At 37.0% G+C, this 23,457-nt stretch overlaps 1 protein-coding gene across 5 annotated transcripts in view; it reads left to right on the top strand.

Moving 5' to 3' along the window:
- Kcnt2 (potassium sodium-activated channel subfamily T member 2) overlaps positions 1-23,457 on the top strand; it is a 344,440-nt gene that overhangs the window by 169,122 nt on the left and 151,861 nt on the right. For all 5 annotated transcript variants that reach the window (XM_037211345.1, XM_028859443.2, XM_028859446.2 and 2 more), the window contains exons 9-12: positions 4,163-4,343; positions 5,592-5,756; positions 7,549-7,685; positions 10,046-10,109. In XM_037211345.1, coding sequence (XP_037067240.1) covers positions 4,163-4,343; positions 5,592-5,756; positions 7,549-7,685; positions 10,046-10,109 — 547 coding nt within the window. The remainder of the gene's footprint in view (positions 1-4,162; positions 4,344-5,591; positions 5,757-7,548; positions 7,686-10,045; positions 10,110-23,457) is intronic.

Raw genomic sequence — 23,457 nt, 5'->3', positions numbered from 1 at the left:
CCGAGTTCCATCCCCAGAACAAACACAGTGGAAGAAAGGAGCTGTTCTCTGACTCTGACACACACATGGATACGCGCGCCCACAACTGTGCGTGTGCAATAAGTAGATAAGTATTGGAGAATATTTTAAGTTACCTATAAACATTCACATTCTGAAGGATGTGTCATTATACATAAGGAGCATCTATTGAGAACATCCATCTCTTCCTGTTAGTGGTGTGGAACTGCATAGGCAAATAAACTGATAGTAATCGTTTTTTTTACCAGACCGGTGCCCTTGAGACTCAAAGTTCCTACACAAATTTTCTGGATCCATTTAGAGACGTGGAATGGAAATCATCACCTGTTTCCAGAAATAGAGATAGAAAAAGTAAATCAAGTTGTTTTTTTTTTTTTTTTTTTTTTTTGAGTGTCCTGCCTCTCATAGTCTTTCCTCACCCTCTACCCAGGAGCCTGCCCTGTTATTCAACAGATTTGATTTAGTGTTACACAAAACAATTTTTAAAAATAAAACTGGATAAATAAGTATGGCATGGACTTTAGACAAATGGATCATCTTTAAAAGACTAGAAAGTGAATTTCTTTGATTTTACTTTCAACCATTAATCTATTTCTTCATAGCTCTCATAGCTAAGCTGTCTGCTCACACACGGAAGCTGGAGTGACTGTCCAAACGTATACACTGAGTTTTAACAGATTTTTCAGAAGCATAATTTACACATCATCAAATCCTCTCATCTTAAGTGTAAATTCAATCATATTTTAACATATTTACTGAGTTCCTTGCAATCACCACAATCTACTTTTGGAACACTTTCATCCTCACACCCCACTCTCGGGCAAGGCAGCCACTAATCTGCTTTCTGTCTCTGCTCTGGAGATTTCTCATAAACAGTCATGTGTGCTCTCTCGACTTGACTTCTTACATTCTGCTTGTTTTAGTTTATGCTTGTAAATTCTATCGGTATTTGATTCCTCTTCTTGCTTCATCTCCTCTCTCCCTTCCTCCCTCTCTTCTCCCTCCCTCCCTCTCTTCTCTCTCCCCATCCCTTCCTCTCTCTCTTTGCTTACTGAATGGTAGTTTTAATCATGCTACTCTATTTGTGCGATTAGGCATGTAATTGAGAATGGGCAATTTGGAAAAGGCCTGATTTTATTTCTCGGTTCTCAGTGCTTGAGTGTTCTGTGTCAAGGAGCCACAGAGGCCAAGTCTGATGAGAGGGTTCTCTCCACTTCTAAGACTTGATGCTATGTCCTCACTTGGTGAGATGTGGGAGGAACACTAGCTAATTCTCTCTAGTGTTTTTATAAAGTCACTGTTCCTATTCACAAGGTCCCTGCTCTGTCTAAAGGTCTTGTTGCTTTATACTATTTCATTAGATATTTAGGTTTCAACCTGAATTTTTTAGAGGGCACGCTCCAGTTTATTTTTTACTCTCAAATAAAAACAGTTAATAAAGCAAACACATTTCATTAAAACAGTAGTTCTAAAAGTCTTACTTTAGTATATCAACAATAAGTTCAAAACCTGGTAAGTCAAACAACATACAATCCTTGGGATTGAGGATAGTTTCTTATAGCTCCATTCTCAGAAGTTCTAGAAGCCTCACTCAAATGGCTTTTGAGCCCACACAAGAAACTTCACAGTTGAGAGTGTGGGAGCACTAACTCTTCCAGATGTTGCATGATTGCTGCTGTTCCATGGAGTTGTCTGAGGAAGCCTCAACTTCATGTTATTATCATATTACCAGACATTATCACACTGGGGCTTTTATGTGTCAACTCCTATCCTAAGGCACTTCTGTCTGGACATAGGAAATGCTTTGATAGCTGGATGAAGTAGTTCTACCAGGACTATGTACTCTGAGCAGCTGCTGCCTTGTTCCAGTGAGATAACCGCCCAAGTTTATTTTCTGTGTCCCCTGGGGAAGTCTTGTCAAACACACATCCTTATGTAGTGTTGTACTTGGAACCACATGAAGTGACTTGAGCTCTGTGCCACAATGAAGGGATCAAAGAGCTGAGGTTACTCTGGATATAAACCTAGAAATTCTGTGGGTGCCTTGGTTTGCTCGCTTAAAACAATTATAAAATTCCAGGCCATGTTATTTTTAGCTTGTGGGAGTCATGATGGTTCCAAAGATCTCTGGAGTGACTTCAGGCTCCTTCTATTGTGCAGATGAAGAACATCTGTCTTCTTTTTCATACAATTCTCCCACCCTTGGTGTCTTCTCATGAGAAATACTTTTATTCTTCACAATCTGATCAGGATGGTGCTCTTCCAGGGCAGGTCATCCTGTTTCTCTCTATTCTGTCTTTAAACCTATAAGTTGTATCTTTAAACCATTTTTCTCTTATATGATTTTAGCATATCATCAGGAGATGCCATGAAACACCCCAAACACTTGACTTACAGATTTCTGCCCCCAATGATTCTAACTTACCACTCTTAAATTCTGGCTTTCATAAAGCCATGGACTTAATGCAGTCAAGTGATGTTGCTGTGTTACAAGGACAGCTTTTCCTCTGTCTTCCAATAAAACATCCATTTCTTACCTCCGACTTATCAGGACCATCTTCAATAAATTATGATAGACCAAAATTCTGCTGTAATTTTGTAATTTTCCGCTACAATCCCATTTTCCTGAACCCTGAGAGAACTGCCCTTAGTAGCACATTCAATGTGATACCTTCCTTGTCTCCATGTTACCAGTCTTTTAGCCTCTACCCATTTTCAATTCCCAAAGCTGACTCCTCATCTATAGGCATTCACTAAGCCAAAACGCTATTCTCAGTTTTGATATCTTTTGTTGGTCCATTTCCACAAAAATGTGTGAGAATGAATAATTTATAAGTTACATAAATTTTGTTTTTATCATATTGAAATGAGATGTTACATATTAAATTCCGGCCCAGTTGATGTCTGGTGAGGGCCTTCTCTCTAATTCTAAGACAGTATCTTCTTCCTGTATCATCACATGGCAGAATGTAGAATGACTAGACATTTTGATGCACTTATCATCAGTCCTTTTATAAGGTTGACTGCCCTGGTGTCTGAGGACACCACCGTCACGATTTTTCCATTCCCTGAAGTCTCCACATTTTAATACTGATATATAAATTAGAACATCCTTTTTTTAAATCATTGTAGTTGCATACTGAATTTCATGTTGGAAATTTATTATTACCCTTCTATATGTACAATATATTCAATACTCATAATATTTTACTTTTTATTTTATAATTAAGTACTAGTGCTATATCTAATGCCATTTTAGTAATTCTAATTTGTGGATATCTATCATTAAGAATTTCTACATTGGACTCTTTTACATATCATTTGCTTTCTGTAGAAGTTTGTCTTATACTGTAGGCTCCCATTTGAAAGACACTTGTGTATTAGTTTGGTTTGTGGCTGTAGGGCAGAATATTTGTGACTGAATTATTTATAATGAGCAAAACAGAAATTGTTTCACACAGTTCTAAAATCTTGGAAGTCCATCATAACAGTGCTCAAAGTTGCCTGGGTTCTTAATGTGTCGAAAAAGGTTGGGATCATAATTTAAGGTTGTTCAGAAAAAGAAACATTACATACAACAGAATAAACTATGCCAACAGAAAAGAAATTCCCACAATAATGACAGCAATCCATTTCTTCCCATCCTTCTTAAAGGGCCACCCCTCTCAGTATTTTGACAAGAGCTAATTAATATCAACTAGAATATTGGCAGCGCCAGTGTTCAAACTACATAATTTGCTTATTGTTAACTGACAGTTTTCTGTAGATGCCCGCACATACATTAATAAACCTTTATTCTTCCTAAATTAAACAATAAAATACTTTCGTTATTTTGACTTGTGTCAGACTTAGAAATTTCTGTTTTTTTTTTTTTTATTTGTTTGTTTGCTTTGCCTTAACATGCACTAAATGTCTCTGGGAGTTATCTATTGTGGTTAACACTTTTGTCTATTAAACAAAACAAAACTGTAACTAATTAGTGCAGTTAAAACTTCAAAGTTATATTGTTCTGGGGAAATTTTCATATCAATAGGCCAATTATAAAATGTCTTTATGAAATGTGTTTTGTTTTCAAAGAACAGCAATGAAAAATAACGAGTCCAATTTGTGAGTCTTAATATTAAATGCATATCTGCTTTTTTAGCATTTGTGGAATTCAGCATCTGGAACGAATTGGCAAGAAACTCAATCTCTTTGATTCCCTCTATTTCTGCATTGTGACATTTTCTACTGTGGGCTTTGGGGATGTCACTCCGGAAACATGGTCCTCCAAGCTATTTGTGGTTGCTATGATCTGCGTTGCTCTTGTGGTACTCCCCATACAGGTAAACAGAACTTTGTTCACCTTTGTAGAGCTGTGCAACATGCAACGCCATGGAATATTGAACCTCTCTATTAATAAAAACAAAAGACCTGATTGTTTATTTAACACTATTTTTATAAGACATGCTACAAAGAGTCTAATGAATTTCTTACTTTATGTCAGAAATGACGTCTTAAATTTTATTAGACACCTTTTGCCTCCAAGTCACAAGTGACAGCCCACATTTTGCTTTGATTATTCAACATGTTTTCTTTTAAATGTAGATTTTCTGATATCACTAGTTATGATATAATATAATTTTAAATTATAGGATGTTAGACTATGGAATTAAATTTGGGAAATAAAAAAAGAGGTATGATTTGCCGGGGGTTAAAAGCTATTTTCTCACCATTCAGTGGTAGACACTGCCATTAATCCAGCACTAAGAAGGCAGAGGCAGGCAGATCTCTATTAGTTCCAGGCCAGCCTGGTCTGCAGTACCAAGCAAGTTCCAAGACAACCAAGACTACACAGAGGAATCCTGTCTTGAAAGACAAAACAAAAGGAAAACAAAACCAAAAAGTTGATTTCATGCCCATACACTAAAGCAATCTCTGAGCATTGTGTATGCACATTATGCAGCATTTTGGGTAGTAAACTGACTGCAAAGGGCAGAGCTATAAACCATGACCAGTCTCTAATTCCTTGTTATAATGGACTCTGAATGCCCATAAGTGAACAAATCAGGAACACAATATGACAAATGAAAATTAACATTGCGTGCTCATCAAACAACCTTAACCAGTTCATTCTACCATGCCTACCTCCCTGACTTTCCTCTGCATCACTCATTGCTGCTCAGCACATTGTGTGTGTCAATGCACCTCTCTCCCCTTGCAGGATACAGACACTATGGGCAGAAGAATTGGTGGCTGGCAGAGCTGTTACTTTTCACATAGTGGATGGCATATTACATCATACTTCGCCGGCCATAAAGCACATAGCCTAGCATCTTAGTGGCCTGGTATGGTGGTATAATAGTACAATCATTCTAATGTGTTTCCATGGAGACCTGAAGCCTCAGGGCCTCCTTCGTAATCTCTGTGGAAATCACATGGTCAGCCTCTTGTTGAAAGGAATCCTGATAATTTGAAACTCAGCTACTTCAAGAGTAAGAAATGCATTGTACCTGATCACAAGTGGGGCACTGCACTGGATTTTCACTCTCCTGTGTGATGTTTTTCTTTCACATGTGGAAAATTCATTACAGTTTGAGCAATTAGCCTATTTGTGGATGGAGAGACAAAAGTCAGGTGGAAACTATAGTCGTCACAGAGCTCAGACTGAGAAGCACGTTGTCCTGTGTGTCAGCTCATTGAAGATCGACTTACTTATGGATTTTCTAAATGAATTCTATGCACATCCAAGACTGCAGGTAAATTTGAATTATATTATGTACAATACTGAATCATACTTTATAGTACATTAACTGATAGTGCAGCCTGCATTCTGGCGGTTTTATTTATATACTCACATTTAAAAAGGGTAAATGAAAGACTAATGAGGTACATAGAAAAAATGCTGGATGAATAAACAGCCTTGAGGTTCCCTTCTGTACCTGTGCTAAAACTCAGGTGGGACTTGTTTTTGCTTTAAGTCAAATATTTTATTGGACTTAAAGGATTTTTTTTTCTCTATTGGGTAAAGGATAAAAGAAAATTTTACAAAGCCATGGGTTTTTATATGAAATACAAAAAAACAATGAAGAAACCATCATGGAGAGTGTAGTTACAAGTATTGCTGAAGCTGGGCGGTGGTGGCGCACCCCTTTAATCCCAACACTCGGGAGGCAGAGGCAGGCAGATCTCTGTGAGTTCGAGGCCAACCTGGTCTTACAAAGTGAGTTCCAGGAAAGGCTCAAAGCTACACAGAGAAACCCTGTCTTGAAAAACCAAAAAAAGTACTGCTGATAGGAATGTGAGAGTATGGAAATTCCCTCTTGTAAGGTTCTAATTTTTATGTGTAGATGTGTGTCTCTGTGTGCCTATGTGGGTTTGTATGTGTCTGTGCATCTGTGTGTATGGTTGAACGCAAAAGCTAACTATCGTGTCAGATCCCTGACCGTGGTGTTGTAGACTGTTGTGAACTGCTCGGTGTGGGTGCTGGGAACCAAATTCAGGTCCTATGTTAAGTGTGTCCAGCACTCTTACTTGCCAACACATCTCTCCAGTGCCTGGAAGTTGCCTTTTGTGTATTCATTCTGGAGTGTGACAAAGCACTGGAAAGACAAAGGAGATTTAGGCAATTTTTTTTTCCAGTGCAATTACTTCAGTTAAGAAACGGTTGTTTGCTTTGTTTTTCCTGAATGAATTTGTGTGAGTAAAGCATAGGACAATGCTGAATAAAATATAATCTAAGTGATGTCTAAAATACATAGTATATTGATTTAACACTGTTTCTTCCCAACTTACATTTTTAAACTTTCCCACACTTTAATTTTCTTTATAAATATTATATATTATTTTGAGAAAATCTGATAAAATGATTTCATAATAATTAAGTCTATCTATTAACAATATAAAGATTTTAAATACTAAACATGTTGCTGTAGATATATTTTATTAGGACATCATAGGGAATGGTCTCCAGAGAAGCCAAATTCTTATAGATTAGTTTTAAGTCATTTTATGTTCTGAATGTGTTTGCCAGGTCTCTAAATTAAGGTACACTTTGAAATATTTTGATCTAAAACCATTTTTTAATCATTTATTGTTTTCAATATACCTTCAAAACTCCTAACTATACAAATATTCATCAGAAGTTAAATCTATATTAGCTAAACATATTTCAGTCTAAAAAGCCACACTTTGAAGTATGGATTGACTCATAAACCTTTCTTTCTCCCATCCGGTGTGTGTTTTACACTCACTCTGCAGTGCTAAGTTGAAGGAGTGTGTAGTGTGTACTCCATGACTATCTTCCTCTGTGGTACTGATGCAATTAAAAATAGCTCAGACTCACTGACTGTTTGCATTCTTCACTTTATGTTTATCATAGTGCAGTCTTATTTAATTTTTTCTGAATTTAAAATAAACTTTATTTATTACCAAGAATTTATTTCAACTTGATCATAATTTAGGAAAATTTCTGTAAGTACTTTGTGTACCTCTGTAGGATAACGTAAAGCATGGTTGTATTTATGTCATTGCCCATTTTACCTCGAGTAGGATTATTATGTGGTGATTTTGTGTCCCACGGAGATGGATGTGCAAGTGCGGAGGGTGCTACAGATTCCAATGTGGTCCCAGAGAGTGATCTACCTTCAAGGCTCAGCACTTAAAGATCAGGATCTCCTGAGAGCAAAGTAGGCATCCTTGCTACGTTCTATTTCTCATCTTTTAATTTTCAGTATTTTGATGACTTTTTTCTTATAATATTTGCAAGATACATTTCACACATATTTAAATTAAAAAAATTGGCTCCATTTTACTAATTTTAAAATAAAAATGCTAGAAATATAGGCTCTTGTTTCCTACTTTTATTTTAAAGCAGATGTCTAAGATAGCATGTCTACACCATGCAATGAGACGTCGCCATGATGGAATTGTGTTAGCTGTCAAAGATAGACAAGCGGTGTTCAGACTCCCCATTAGAGAAGTCTCCAAATTTCACAATTCTGCTTTTATTTCACAAATAAAAGAGTCAGACTAAATAATTTGTGAGATATCAAAGCATGAGTCAGAGTTTGAATTTTAAGGAGGTTGCAGCAGGCACTCAGCAACAGACACCTTTTATCTTGCTGGGGTCAAAGTCAGAAGAGTCCTCTGAACTGGAGGAAACAGGATCCTGAAAGGTTCTGTGGAGTTGCCCTCGTCTTGTACATATGCCTGTAAACAGGGCTTAAAAAGTGACCTGGTCTAACTACCTATTATGGGTATTTGGTCTTCTAACACAGAAGTGGTTGAGGGAATAGATTGGGAGGACTGAGGTCACCAGGGGATCAGGGCTAACACAAAAAAATTTCCTTAGTTTCAAAACCAGGAGAAATCTTTAGCTGGCAAGGCTTTGCTGGATACCTTTTGCCAGTTTAAAGACTTAAGCATGCTTTCATGTTTTTTCTTGGATGCTCTCATGTACTGTTTTAGATGTAAAGATTGCCTCATCACAGTTGATAACCTAAGACTTTTTGTTTGCATAACTCAACTAATGTACCAAGTGATGCTTAGGTATCCAGTAGTTGTAAATTCTGATGTTACTTTTAATTTACCAAGAGAAAATAAATTTAGCTGAAATTCGTTTTATTTGATTATTTAATTTAAGAAACAAAACATTAAGCAGAAACTTCCACAATAGAATGAATGGTAAATATTGGAAAGCTAAATAGCGTAAGGGTATATGTTTTGTCTTAGAGTATATCTCTATAAAATACTACAGGTGACAGTTCTATAAAGTCAGATGTTACCAAATTCTCATGTGAACTGGAGATTTAACTATTCCTTATTTGATATCTCTATAATTATTAGAGGATGTTGCCACATTTACATCCTCTAAAGCTCTATATTCTTTTGTCTGTATACATCATTCTCCTTAAATTACTATGAGTTAAGTTCTTCCCACAGCTTGTCCACGGTGTGTTAATATGGATATGTGTGATGAAACTTCTTGTTTGGGAATTGAATTTAGGCTTTTTGTTTTAGCTATAAATACCTCAGATGGATTCTATGTGCTGATACTAGTAACAAAATGATTCTCTAAAAAAAAAGGGTCCCATTTACAGAAAACCCTCCATGTGAATTGAAAATGGATAAATCATAAAAAAGGGATAACAAGAGACTGTTGTCCAGCTAGACTGTTCAAAGAGCTGGGTCGAACAAGACTTCTCTTAGGGTGACAGACTATCTGTTGTATGTACATTTCTAATCCTAATTTCATATAAAATATTTGGGATTTAATGTTAACTAATACATTCTTCAGCATAATTCCCCATGCAAGGAACAAGGAGTAGGAGTCTCCAAACAAGTCCCAAAGGTCAGTTGCATGACTTAACTGCTTTACTGAAAGTGACGCTTAGAGAATGTTGTCCAATACCAATGTTATTTAGCAATCATGTTTTCTTCAGAATTGTTTTGTTTGGATTAGTTTCCTGGGCTTTTTTGTCTCTCTTCTCCAGTGAAAATATTATTTTTGTCAAAAACCTAATTTTATCACAGTGTACCAGAAAGATAAATCATTCTCATTTGAAAAATAAACATTCTTATGTTTTGAAATTGCTACTTGTGAAGGACTAAAACACATTTTTAAGTTACTAATTTTGAGAATGAGAAAACATTTTCATGAGGAGAAAAGCGTTTGGAACAAAAGGTTGACCAGTCTCCTGGAAACATAAACACACAGTGGAGTTTGACTTAAAACTACTAAGCATATGTGTTCTCTCTCTCTAACTGAGTAGTTGTAGCTGAGATGAGTTATCCACAAAATAAAGATCAGCAGTGTTCCTAATTTGTGCAAAGCATATTAATGAAAATATAACAGCTAAGTTCAACTTCTTTTTTTCTGCAATAAATTCTGGAGCTGTTTTTTTCTCACAAATGTAGTCATGTTCGGCAAGACATCCAACTCTCCTTTAAGCTTAAGAACACACATGTAGGGTGTGGCGCGCAGGCCATGCCACACTTACTCCAGCAGCATTTCAATATGGTTACTCTGTTTCCTGTCTGTGTTTAGGATGGACAATGCGGAGGCCTGTTTCATTCTGAGCAGCCGCTGCGAAGTGGACAGAACATCGTCTGTAAGTTTCCTGAAAAACCCCTTCAGTCAACTTTGATTTCCACCATGCAAGGTTTTTGCTTGGTTTGAGTCAAAACAAAGAAATAACAGACAAAAAAAAGTAAACAAGAAAACCAAAACAATAAAAAACCCCAGAAAACATAAAACTACCATAATGAAAATTTGTGACCTTACATTTTCACGAAAGTTAAGAAGCTATTTATTAGCTATAATTATTTTAATATTAAAAACACTATACATTGTGTCAACAAAAGTGTTTTACTAATCTTCTCCCTGCTTTCTAGTAATCCTCTAGCTAAATATGTCCTACAAGATAGAGTTTTGTTAAGATGGCCTGAATTTCCCGAACTTCAAATGAAAGCAGATGGTTCCAAGCAGAGTATAATGGGATCAATTGGTGAATTTCTTTTAAAAATATATGCTATTTTGAAAATTCTTTTCAAGTTATCTAGAGTGGGCACTGGAAATATTCGTTGTTTGAAAAGGTATGTAGGGATCAGTTGGGTAACTTTTGACTTAACAGAATTTTTGTGATGTAGTTTTTAAGCCCAAACTTCTCTAAATCAAACTGGTTTAAATGAATTACTGAATTATGACTTCAGTTTTCTACGAGATAGTTTAACTGCATTTCTTTTTGGTATGAATTTGGATCAGTAAGTCATAACATGATTGGCTATATGACATGGTCACTGCAGTGTACTTGAACTTTTTACTCCTATGTTTGTAAATTGAAAGAGCATTCCCACCCTTCATTAGAAGACAGTTCCTATGAATTGATTCTCTTTCCACAAAATTCTCATGTTGAAGGCCTTACTCTCAATGGCTACAGATGAAATATTGACAAGAGTTTAGTGTAGTAATGAAGGCACTATTAATGGGTAATGAGTCTCTACCCAAAGTAAATATGTCTTATACAAGAAAATTTTAAGGAAGGCATATACATGAAGAGTTTCAAAGGAACATGAAAGTGAATGAAAGAGCCAAAGAAATACTCTTAGACTTTTGTCTCCCCTCAGAGCTCTGTCACCACCTTGAGTTCAGACTCTAGTATTTGGATCTGTGAGACAGCAGATTTCTGTGGATTAACCTGAGTTTATAGATGTTTGCCATGGCAGCCCAGAAACTAGACATTTGATATCACCTAAACAAATGATCAGAAAAGCTCTCAAATACTTGTTTTACTTTTTTGAAAGTCAGTGCTGAAGCGATGGCCCAGTGGTTAACCATATGCACTGCTCTCACAAAAACCCAACTTGACTTCCCAGCAGCTTTATCAAGTGGCTCTCAACTGCCTGTAGGTCCAGCTGCAGGAGGTCTGGACTACCCTCTTCTGGCTTCTGTGGGTACTTCCACACATGTGCCCCCCCACCCACACAGAGGGAGTGAGAGAGACAGAGACAGAGAGACAAGGACAGAGAGACATACACACAGACACACAAACTAAAGTAAAAATTTAAAATGTCACCACTCTTCTCCTTTTTCACATATATTACTTTATTTTAGTCCAGATCTTTTTTACTTCATGTAATTGCAACTTGAGATTTTCTAAATATTTGGGCATAAAAGTGCTCCAGTCAGATCTGATAAAGTAGTGAATTTGAAATGAACATTGTGTGTGTGTGTGTGTGTTATTGTTTTACATGTAGTTGTCAATCTTGTTCACATGGCTTTTTAATTTTATAAATTTTAACCTTTTTGTTGAGAAGCAGGGATACATATATATGTATATATAAATATATACATATACACACACATATATATATACATATATACATATTACCTGAACAATTAATGTATAGTAACTTCTAGAGTTAACTTTACAACATGAATTTGGGAAGCTTTCATTGAAATAGATGCAATCCATTTCTTCCTGATGGTAGTAAACTGGGAAGAAGTTAATAAAAACACCCCTAAGGACTAAAAGTTGAGTAGATGAGGCAACAGTAGTAGAAATCTGGAAGTTAAAAAGCAACTAGGTGAGCGGCAACTGACTCATCCAGAGCAAGTTAAATTTTAGATTTAAAGAGGACATGCATTACAAATGATGCTGTTGGCAAGGAGACCTCAAAAGCCTCAGGACAGAAGGGGCCAGATGCTGCTGCGGCTGTATGTAGGACTCTTTCAAAGTCAGGGAAAGGAGCAGATTCCCTAGATCTCTCATTTGCATTCCTGGTTACTCCCTGAGCCCTGGGAGAAGAGGTATGTTATTTAGACAGTTCGTTCTGTGAATCCTCTACTGTCTAACTCAGAAAGAAAATTTTGGGAACCTATGTACATGCAATGTCTTAGTTGATTGAGAACAAATTGCTTGGAGTGTTTTATACGCTTCTTCAAATAAATATGTCTTGGGGAAGTGGTCCATCATGAGAGAAAAAGCCCTATATTCAGGTGTGCGTGTGCGTGCGTGCGTGCGTGCGTGCGTGCGTGCGTGTGCGTGTGTGTGTGTGTGTGTGTGTGTATGTGTGTGTTCTTGCACATGGGAATGCACTTATATGTTCATATGAGTATACAAAGTTAGAAATCCCTGGTGCAATATTTGATTACCCTATAATGAAACCATATATACTACCATCCTATCAGCATTTTTCTTAGCATTTTTCAGTTTTAAATTCTTCTCTCCTATATATTCTGTCCATAAGAATCACTGGACATTTTAGAGAATTGGTAACAATAAAGAAAAAGAGAATGAAAGAACACAAAATTCATACCAAAGAAAGGAAAGAGAAATCAGAGAAGCAGAAGAAACATACTCTACATGTGGTTGAAGAAATCGGTTATACAATATCTATTCAGAAGATGCTGATATTCAATAAACGCCTTAAGTGTAATGTGAGATCATGATGCATATATCAAAAAGAATAATATACAGCAGAACAAAATAAATCAAACAACCCATAAACATTCAGGAATCATCCAGAAGGCTCTGGAAATCAAATGCAAAATAACAAAGGGAAATTCAGTAAGAGGCCTAGAAGATAGCTTAAGAACACTGGACCTGCAAAGAAAAATAAACTACATAATAAAACTTACTTAAAAAGAAGAGTAAATTGTGAGAACATCATATATCCTCACCCAGGATCGAGTGGATGAAATAATATCTACATAGTAGTAGGTGAAGAGAGGGGAACGGAGAACCAGTTTCCTCTATGAATTCTAACAAGGCCCAAAATATAACCTCAATCCAATTCAGTCACATTTGGGCAATGAAACTGTCAAATGTGTAAGCCTTGCTTATTGTAGCATAATGTCTGTGAAATAACCCAACTTGCATTGGAGGTAGAGTAGTAACATAGAGGGCAAAATTAACATGAGGAATACTAATCAGAGAAACAGAAAAAAAAAAAAAAAAAAAAAAAAAAAAAAAAAAAAAAAACTAATGATGGAGAATCCAAATGCCTCCATGCATTTATATTGACTGGTTTGCTGTGATGATGCACTGGAATTCATGTTAGTGTTATATAACGAAATGACAGCAAGCATGATTAAATTTGAATTTTAGTGGTGTGTGTGTGTGTGTGTGTGTGTGTGTGTGTGTGTGTGTGTGAGAGAGAGAGAGGAGAGAGAGAGAGAGAGAGAGAGGTGTGTGTGTGTGTGTGTGTGTGTGTGTGTGTGTGTGTGTGTGTGTGCAGGCAGTTATTATGGAGTTAGAAGTAAAAAACTCAATTCTTTAAAAAAAAATTTCTGAAAAAAAAAAAAAAACCTTTTCCACTTAGAATTCTATATCCTAAGGATTTATCTTTTCTCAAGAAGGAAAACAAAGAAGGTAAAAGGGTAGTTATAGAATTTCTAACAGAATTAGCTTTCAAACAGCATACAGCTCTTGTGAAGATACTAAAAGCTGTGGTTTACCAAATTCTAAGTGTGAGCAAAGCAAAGGTGGACTCTGATACCCAACACAGTGGAGAGTGTAGGCTTTCCCTTGATGCAGGGAAAGCCAGTCTTGAGCCAACAACTATGCAACAGTTTCTATTTGAGGAGTCACCTCATAGCACATGGAGGGCTGCCCATGGACAGTTGTTAATTTGCTGTTCTTTGACGTGGGTGAACACACTGAAAACAGATTGCTGCTTGACAAATGGTGCACACAGAATGTGACCTATTCAGACTTCCAAGTTGAAGCTCTGGCTCCCACAGTGTCACAGTTGACTTGTATTTAGGCACAGGTCTTTCAAATAGGAAATAAAGTTGAAAGGAAACCATTAGGATGACTCCTCCACTAGTGGTTGCTTTTGCTACTTTGATACTAAGGACTACTACTATGGGACAGCCTTGTAAGGAGCCATCCAAGGTATGTGGTCTGACAGGGAAATCCATGTCTTTAGCATTTTGTTATGGACTATGGCCTCCCGAACAGTAAAAAAAAAAAAAAAAAAAAAAAAAAAAAAGAAAGTCCTCTTATATATAAGCCACCCAGTTCTAGAATATTTTTCTGTAAGTGCTTAGAGAAGATATACTTTGCATTTGTGATTGGAAAAACAAATGTCTAGGGTACAGTAAGGTTTCTGGAGGAAATGAGCTACTGCAGATTGAAATGGAACTGTGACGTTCTTCCTACCTTACAAAGATCAGTTGCCAGCAGAATGAATGTGCAATAGTAATCACATCTCAATTAACTTTGAATTCTATTCCAAAGATATGGAGCAAGGGAAGTGAGCATGAGGTCAGGTTAGGGAACAGAAAGCTGTACTTTTCTGCAAATGGGAAGCCAGCAAATAACATTTTAAAAGGAAAAAAAAAATCAAAAATAGAAACTAATACTATCAAATTTAAAAATAAGGAAACAATAAGAAAATCATTAGTATTAGAGCTTTAAAGTAAATGTTTATACAATAGGATAGTGTAGTAGCTTGAAAGAAAATGGATCCCAAAGCACTATTAGGAGGTGTGGCCTTGTTGAAGGAAGTGTGTCACTGTGGGGGTGGGCTTTGAGGTCTCATATATGCTCAAGTGTCACATAGTGTCTCAGACCACTTCCTGTTGCCAGCACAAGATATAGAACTCTCAGGTACCTTTCAGCACCATGTCTGCCTGCATGCCACCATGTCCCACTATGATGATAATGGACTAAATCTCTGAACTGTAAGCCACCACCTCCATTAAATATTTTTCTTTATAAGAGTTTCCATGATCATGGTGTCTCTTCACAGCAATGGATGCCTTAACTAAGACAAAAAGAAGCAGGAGGCTGCTCCTACATGCTATGGAAATTATAGAAATTGTAATCTAGTTCAAGTAAATATGCATATAGCTTTAAGTGCTTTTAATTAAGTAGAATATTGAAGGTGCGTTCACTTTGGCAAAAATTGATCCTATGATGAACACTCCATGTGCAGGAGATAAAGTAATTCCTTTCATTATAATTTTATGTCATCTTTAAGAGCCCAGTAAAACAGCAGATAGATTTGCAGTGGAGCAGCATGCACACTTTTACTTGCTCATGTATTTTAAAATGTGACTGCCGTCCTCACACTTGACGGACTTCTTTTGTTTTATTCACAGCTGCAATTCAAAGTGATAAGGGAAGCCGAGCAAGGCCTGGTAAAATAGGTAGCGTACTACATGTGATCTGTGGGTTAATTCCATGAAGAAATAGAGTAGTAAGTACTTGGTAGATTTGGGGGCATAAGTGAACCCTTCTGAAACAAAGGAGTATTGTTAATGTTACAGTTCAGGGCCTCAGCAACAGGGAATATGAAAGGAATATCAATTGGGTCCTGGCAATCAACTGGAATTGGAGGATAGTGGAGACACACAACACACACACACACACACACACACACACACACACACACACACACATGCACACATCCATGAGTACACTAAAGCAACATCATCCCTGCTTCTTTGTCCTGTGTTCAGATTTGGGCAAATGGAGGCTTAGGGAAGTGTCTATGCACTGAGACAGGAAGAAACTTTCTGTAATTTGTTATAAAATACATGGTATTTCTCGGGAAAATTTATTTAGACACTCCAGTGCATTTTTATTCATCTTCTTTTAACACTATTTTTCTGTCCCAGGGAAACAAGGGGAGGCAAATGCTCTAATTCAGAAAGACTTACTTAAGAAATATAAAATCCCATAAATTTATGCTTATTACCTAACTATATTATATATCTAGTTATATATATATATATATATATATATTTATAGTTAGTTATAGTTATAGTTATAGGTATAGGTATAGGTATATCTAACTCTATCTAAACATATTGCTTGGTAATAAATGTTCATGTTATGCTGTTCTATGTTACTTGCTAGGGAAAATCTGGCATAGTCACTGATGCAAACGGTGCTCTATGAGAGAGGCCCTGCAACAATTCCCTCAGCCTGCAGCCCTCCTCCAGCTTTGGGGGAAAGGGCGCTCAGGAGAGTAGAAAGCACTGCTCATTAACTCTTCAACCGTTAATAAGCACATCTTTTTATGCTTTATAGAAGAACTGTACCTGATTCAATTTTTTTTTTTCAGGACTAGATGGTAAATACATGGGGGTTTTGTATACAAAAATCCTTTCAATTATTTAAGTAAATTGTTCTCTCTGGGTGGTAAGTACATAAAGAGAACCTATCATGCCTCTATCATGATTTTCTAATCCCGCTATGATATAATCACTGCATTGATAGGAGTCTTTTATTTTATTTAGAGAATAATCTACTTTGTTACCCTTTAACTGATCATGTGGAAATCACTGTTTTTTCTTATGCCTCTAGTACACAGTGAGTTTCTTAGAAAGGCTCAGAGACTTGGGAACAATGGTGTCTTCTCACCGAAGTTAATATTTTCTACTTGGCTAAGGATGATAAGGTCTCTATAATTTGAATCAAATTTACTACCCAGAGATATGTGAAACATATCAGAAATTTTGGGGAAGTTCTCTCTGTATCCTGTCTGTAGTCAAAGTTCATTCCTAGGCCATGTCTTTGCATACTTTGACTTGGGTTGAAAAAAAAATCACAAAATCCCCTACTGGAATGAAAGTGTAGGGTCATATTTAACTGACTGTAAGGAGAGAAAGGTTTTACTTTGTTTCCAGTAGTGAATATGGCAGTGGAGTTACTTTCATACAGTGGAGAAACACTAATTGAACAACTAACATTGAGTGATGCTTCTCTTCCCTTAGGCTTAGAATCAATTTCAAGGATAAAAATGTGAATTCAGTCAGTGAAATCTTTGGATTTCTAAGGAAGACAAAACATAGGGTGGATTTCAAAAGGTTTCATACATTGTTGTTATTTACTTATTTATTGAAAATAGATTTTTCTCTCATACAATTTATTCCAAAAAGTTTCCTCCCTCCACTCCTCCAAGCTCCTCCTCCACACTCCTTTCTCCTCTGAATCCACTTTCTCTCCTTCTCTCAGTCGAAAAGGGCAGGCCTCCAAGAGACAACAACCAAACCTGACACAAGAGAATACAATAAGACAAGGCAAAAGCTCTCACACTGAAGCTGGACACTGAAACCCATTAGGAGGAAGAGTCTCAAGAGCAGGCAGGAGTTGGGATTCACCAGCTCCCACAGTTACAAGTTCTGCAAAAGCACTAGGCTAACAGCCATAACAGAGATGCAGAGGATCTGGTGCAGACCCATGCAGCTCCTGTGTTTACTGTGTCAGACTCTGTGAGCCCATCTGTGCCCTGCTTAGTTGATTCAGTGATCCATATTCTTCTGGTGTCCTCCATTCCTTCTGACTCCTATAATCTTTCTTCCCCTTCTTCCATGGGATTCCCTGAACTCCAAGTGGAGGGACTGGATGGAACCCTTCAATTTAGACTCTCTCTCTCTGCATAATGTCTGGATGTGTGTCTCTGCAAAGAGGAAGCCTCTCTGGTGACAATTGGACAAGGCACTGATCTATGAGTATACCAGAGTATCATTTCATTTTTCTCTAGTCATGCTTGATTGCTCCCTAGGTCTCTGGGCTATCTAGTTTCTGGTTCTTGGCTACACAAGCAGTGTCTAGCATGGGCCGTCTCTGTGAAGCGGTCCTCAAGTTAAATAAGCCATTGGTTGGCTTCTCCTACAAGTTCTGCACCATTGTGCACCCAGTGCATCTTGTAGTTTTGACAGATTGTATATGTCAAAGCTTTTGTGGCAGGGTTGGTGTCCATATTTCTCTCCCAGTAGTCTGCAGATTTCCTCCCCAACACCAAAAAGCCTAGAACATAGGGGAGAAGGCTCTATATAGACCTCTCCATGTTCAATAAGCACTCGGCATGTTGTCCTCTGCAATGGGACAGGCTGGCAGTTTGCAGAGAGCAAATAAATCTCTGTGCTAGCATTTGCCTGGGTTGTTTGGGGAGCTCCACCAGACTCCCTATGTCAACAACTCACCCTAATACAACCCAGTCCCACAACTGGAAGCCTTGCATGGCTGCAATAGATGGTCCTTCATTACAAGGAATCCTCACTAGGATCATACTCATTGATTCCAGGAAGTTTCTATTGCTCTAGGTTTGCACCCTACTCTCCAATTGCCCTTCCCTCTCAATTCCAACCTTTGCTCCCTTTATGCCCTCCCTCTATCCCATCTACTTTCTACCTCTTCCCTCCTGTTCCTGTCCCTTCTTGCCCACAGTCAACCTACAGAATTTATTCTATTTCCTATTCCCAGGAAGATCTATGTGTCCACCAAGACTTTTTCTCTTTACCTAACCTCTCTGGGTCTAAGAATTGTAGTTTGGTTATCATCTACTGAACAGCTAATAGCCACTAATAAATGAATAATACAACATTTGTCTTTCTCAGTCTGGATTACCTCACTCAGTATTATTTTTTCTAGTTTCATCTATTTGCCTGCAGATTTCATTGTGCCATCTTTTTTTTTTTTTTTTTTAAAAGCTGAGTGATGCTCGATTTTGTATATGGACCAGACTTTCTTTATCAATTCTTCTGTGAATGGGCATATATATTGTTTCCAGTTTCTGGCTATTATGAATAAAGCAGCTATGAACATGACTGAGCAAGTGTCCTTGTGGTAGGATGGATTAATCTTTGTGTATATACCCAATAGTGGTATAGCTGCATCTTGAGGTAGATTGCGTTCTAATTTTCTGAGAAGCGGCCATAATGGTTTCCATGCTGGATGTAGTTTTGTACTCCCTCAGCAATAGGAGAGTGTTCCCCTTGTTCAACAACCTCCCCAGCATGGGTTGTAACTTGTGTTATTGACCTTAGCCATTCTGACAGGTGTAAAATATCTCAAGTTAGTTTTCATATACATTTCCCTATTGGCTAAAGATGTTGAACATTCCTTTAAGTATTTCTCAGCCATTTGAGAATCTACTACTGAGAATTCTCTGTTTAGAACTGTACTTCACTTTTAAATTGGGTTATTTGGGTTTTGATGTCTAGTTTCTTGAGTTCTTTATATGTTTTGGATATTAGTCCTCTATCAGATGTGGAGTTGATAAAAATATTTTCTCATTCTGTAGGCTGCCACTTTGTTCTATTGACAGTGTTCTTTGCCTTACAGAGCTTTTCAGTTTAATGAGATCCCATTTATTAATTGCCCACTGTATTGTCTGTGCTATTGGTGTTCTTTTCAGAAAGTGATCTCTTGTGTCAGTGAAACCAAGCCTATTCCCCACTGTGTCTTCCATCGCTTTTAGTGTATCTGGTTTTATGCTGAAGTCTTTGATCCATTTATACTTGAGTTTTGTGCAAGGTGATAGACATGAATGTATTTGTATTCTTCTACATGCAGCCGTCAGGTTTGCCCAATGTCATTTGTTGAAGATGCTTTCTTTTTTTCCCCAGTGTATATTTCTGGCTTCTTTATCAAAAATCATACATCCAGAAGTGTGTGGATCTTTGTCTGGGTCTTCAATTTGATTCCATTGATCAACATTTCCATTTTTATGCCAACATCATGTGTTCTTTTTTTTTTTTTTTTTTTTTTTTTTTTTTTTTTTTTTTATTAATGTATAGCTCTTTAGTACAACTTGAAATTAGGGAGAGTGACCTCCAGCAGTTGTTTGGTTGTTCTGGATTATATTAACTAACATGAGTTTTTTTATTTTTCTATATGGAATTGAGAATTGTCCTTTCAAGTTCTGTAAAGAATTGTGTTGGAATTTTAATGGGGATTGCATTTAATCTATAGATTGCTTTGGATAGTATGGCCATTTTTACTATGTTAATCCTACTGATCCATGAGCATGAGAGATCTTTTCATCTTCACAAATCCTCTTTAATTTATTTTCTCAAAGACTTAAAACATTTTTTTTAAATGTAAGTCTTCCACTTGCTTGGTTAGAATTACCCCAAGAAATTTTATATTATTTAAGGACATTTTGAAAGGTTATTTCCCTGATTTTCTTTCAGTACTTTGTTGTTTGTAAATAGGGAGATTAAAGATTTTTTTTTTGAGTTTCAACTGTGCTGAATGTGTTTAATCTACTGTGGGAGTTCCCTAGTGTAATTCTTCGGGTCATTTATGTACATATCATCTGCAATTAATAATGCTTTCACTTCTTCCTTTCCATTTTGTATCCCCTTTATATCCTTCAGTCATTTTGTAGCTCCAGCTAAAACTTCAAGGACTATATGGAATAGATATCAAGTTTACAGGCAGCCTTGTCTTGTTTCTAATTTTAGTGGAAATGCTTTGAGTTTCTCTACATTTAATTTGATGTTGGCTATAGGCTTGCTGTAAATTGTCTTTATTATTTTCACATATGTGCCTTGTATTAATAATTATTCTAGGACTTTTTGTTTGTCTTGTTTTTCAAGACAGGGTGTCTCTGTATAGCCCTAGCTGTCCTAGAACTTGCTTTGTAGACCAGGCTGGCCTGGAACAGAGATCGGCCTACCTCTGCCTCCAGAGTTCTGGGATTAAAGGTGTGGGCTTCCATGCCTGGTGTTCTGTGAGTTTTATATGTAGGGTTTTTATAAAGCCTTTTCTGCATGTAATTAGATGATCATATTTTTCTTTCACTTTGGTTATCTGGTGGATTACATTTACTGATTGTCATACGTTGAACCATCCCTGCATCCCTGGGATAAAGCCCATTTGGCCATGGTGGATGATGTTTTCTATGTGTTCTTGGATTCAGTCTGCAAGTATTTTATTTAGTGTTTTTGCAACTATGTTAATAAGGGAAATTGGTCTGGAATTATCTTTGTTTGTTGAGTGTTTATGTGGTTTGGGTATCAGAGTAATGGTGGCCTCATAAAACAAATAGGATAATACTCCTTCTGTTTCTATTTTGTGGAATAATTTGGGGCGTTTCTGCACTAACTTCTTTCAAAGTCTGGTAGAATTGTGCTCTAAAACTCTATCCCTGAGCCTTTTTCTTCCTTCCTTCCTTCCTTCCTTCCTTCCTTCCTTCCTTCCTTCCTTCCTTTCTTTCCTTCTTTTTGGTTGATAGATTTTTAATGATGGCTTTTATTTCATTAAGGGTTATAGGTTGATTTAAATTGTATATCTGATCTTAATTTAACTGTGGTAAGTGTATTACCTGTTGAGGAAATTATTCTTTTCTTCTAGATTTTTTTTTTGATCATTGCTTTTTAAAGTATGTCATGATTCTCTGGATTTTCTTTGTGTCTGTTATGTCCCCTTCCAGTTTCCAATTTTATTAATTTAGATATTCTTTCTCTGCCTTTTAGTTAGTTTGGATAGGGGTTTGTCTATCTTGTTGATTTTCTCCTCCTGAATTGGGGGCTGGGATAGAGCACCTAGTTGGGAGGGCGTCCAGGAGGTGATGGTCTGTGGAATACACAGGAGATGTGGACAAGTATAAATTTACTTAAGCCAAAATTCTCTTTAGCTAGTACAGATTAAGTGTATGTAAAAAACAATGAAGTGTGTTGGGTGGGGAGATGATTCATAGAGTAAGAATGCTAGTTCTGCAAGCATGGGGGCCTGCATTAAAATCCCCAGATTCCAACTAAAAAGCAGAGTATGGTTGCACATGGCTGCATTGAGGACTAAGCAAGATGGCTTCTCACACCCACCAGCCAGCCAGATTAGCCTAAATTTTGGCCTTCCTATTCTCTGAGGATCCCTATCTCAAGCAGTAAGGTGGAGGAGGATGGAAAAACACTCCTGAATTCCTACTGTGGTCTCCACATGTGTGCTCATGAGTGCACAACTCACATGTTCATGTGCATACAGAACACACACATACACCCCCACACACACACAAACACACACACATACAAATGAGTACAAACATACACACACAGATAAAGCATGTATTGTACGCTTTTAAAAGAAAATACACTTTTATTTTCCTTAGTATGATACTAATCAAAGATTTCAGATATAATTCTAATTTTCTGCAAAGATTTGCATGTTTTTACCAGGTTGAAGTTGGAGTTGACATTTTATTATTGGTATATACATGCTGGGACAATTGTTCCAAGTTTGTTTAATTAAATAACTTGAGGAAAAAAAGAGCCAGACCTATTTGACATTTATTGAGTAGCTCTCATATGGCCAGGCATTTGTCACAGTATGGCATTTCATTCAATTGTTTTAGAGGTGAGAGAAGCAAAGCTCAGTAGTGTTAATGAGATTTCTCACGGGGGTGGGGGAGTGGGGGGGTGGGGTGGGGTAGGGGGTGTATTGTGCCCAGCTCAGCAAAACTCCTAAGCCCCTCCCATTAGGAGGAACTCTCCCTGTGCCCATAATAGCTTGCTCTTCACATGGCATTTCATTCAAATTTCTAAATTAAAGTGGTTCTACTGTTTAAAACTATAGTTAGTTTAGCATGTATTCAGGGTTCCCTGACATCCACTTTGTGTGCTACTGCTGCCTGCCCTTTCCCTAGAAACACTTGACTTTGTTCCCATTGAGCTATTCATAATATATTTTGTATCTGTTTTTATCAAAGAGACCATTGCTACTCTCATCTTCAATTTTGACTCCCATTTTACTTACCATTTTCACATTTTGGTCATTTACATGCATGATTTCATATCTGTAAGGAGATATTATTTTCTTGTTATCAAACCCATCCATCTACTCAGGCCACCATGTATTTCCTTTTTGTTCTCTTTCATTTCTTAATCACTTATTTAAATTTTCAAAGTCAGATGTTTTCTTCACATGTCCGTTACCATTTTCCACATTTGGAGGCTGGCAAATGACTGTTATTTACATGCCTGTTATTTAGTACTCACTGCCCCACCATTCATTAATTTGTTATTTGTATCTTAACTATCTGTCCTGAAGTTTACATTTGAGCACCTTTTATGATCTACTTCCTTTATCATTTCCTCTTTCATCCATCCAACAAATATTTACTGTGTTTTCTATTTCAAACAATAATATACCACTTGGACATAAGTTTTAAGTTAAAAGGAACATTGCTACCTCCCACGGACTTATTTAGTAGCACGTG

The sequence above is a fragment of the Peromyscus leucopus genome, chromosome 15 (genome assembly GCF_004664715.2).
Source record: "Peromyscus leucopus breed LL Stock chromosome 15, UCI_PerLeu_2.1, whole genome shotgun sequence".
In the NCBI taxonomy this organism is placed as follows: domain Eukaryota; kingdom Metazoa; phylum Chordata; class Mammalia; order Rodentia; family Cricetidae; genus Peromyscus; species Peromyscus leucopus.
Note: the sequence above shows the minus strand (reverse complement) of the source record. Positions and strands in the feature narration are given on the sequence as shown.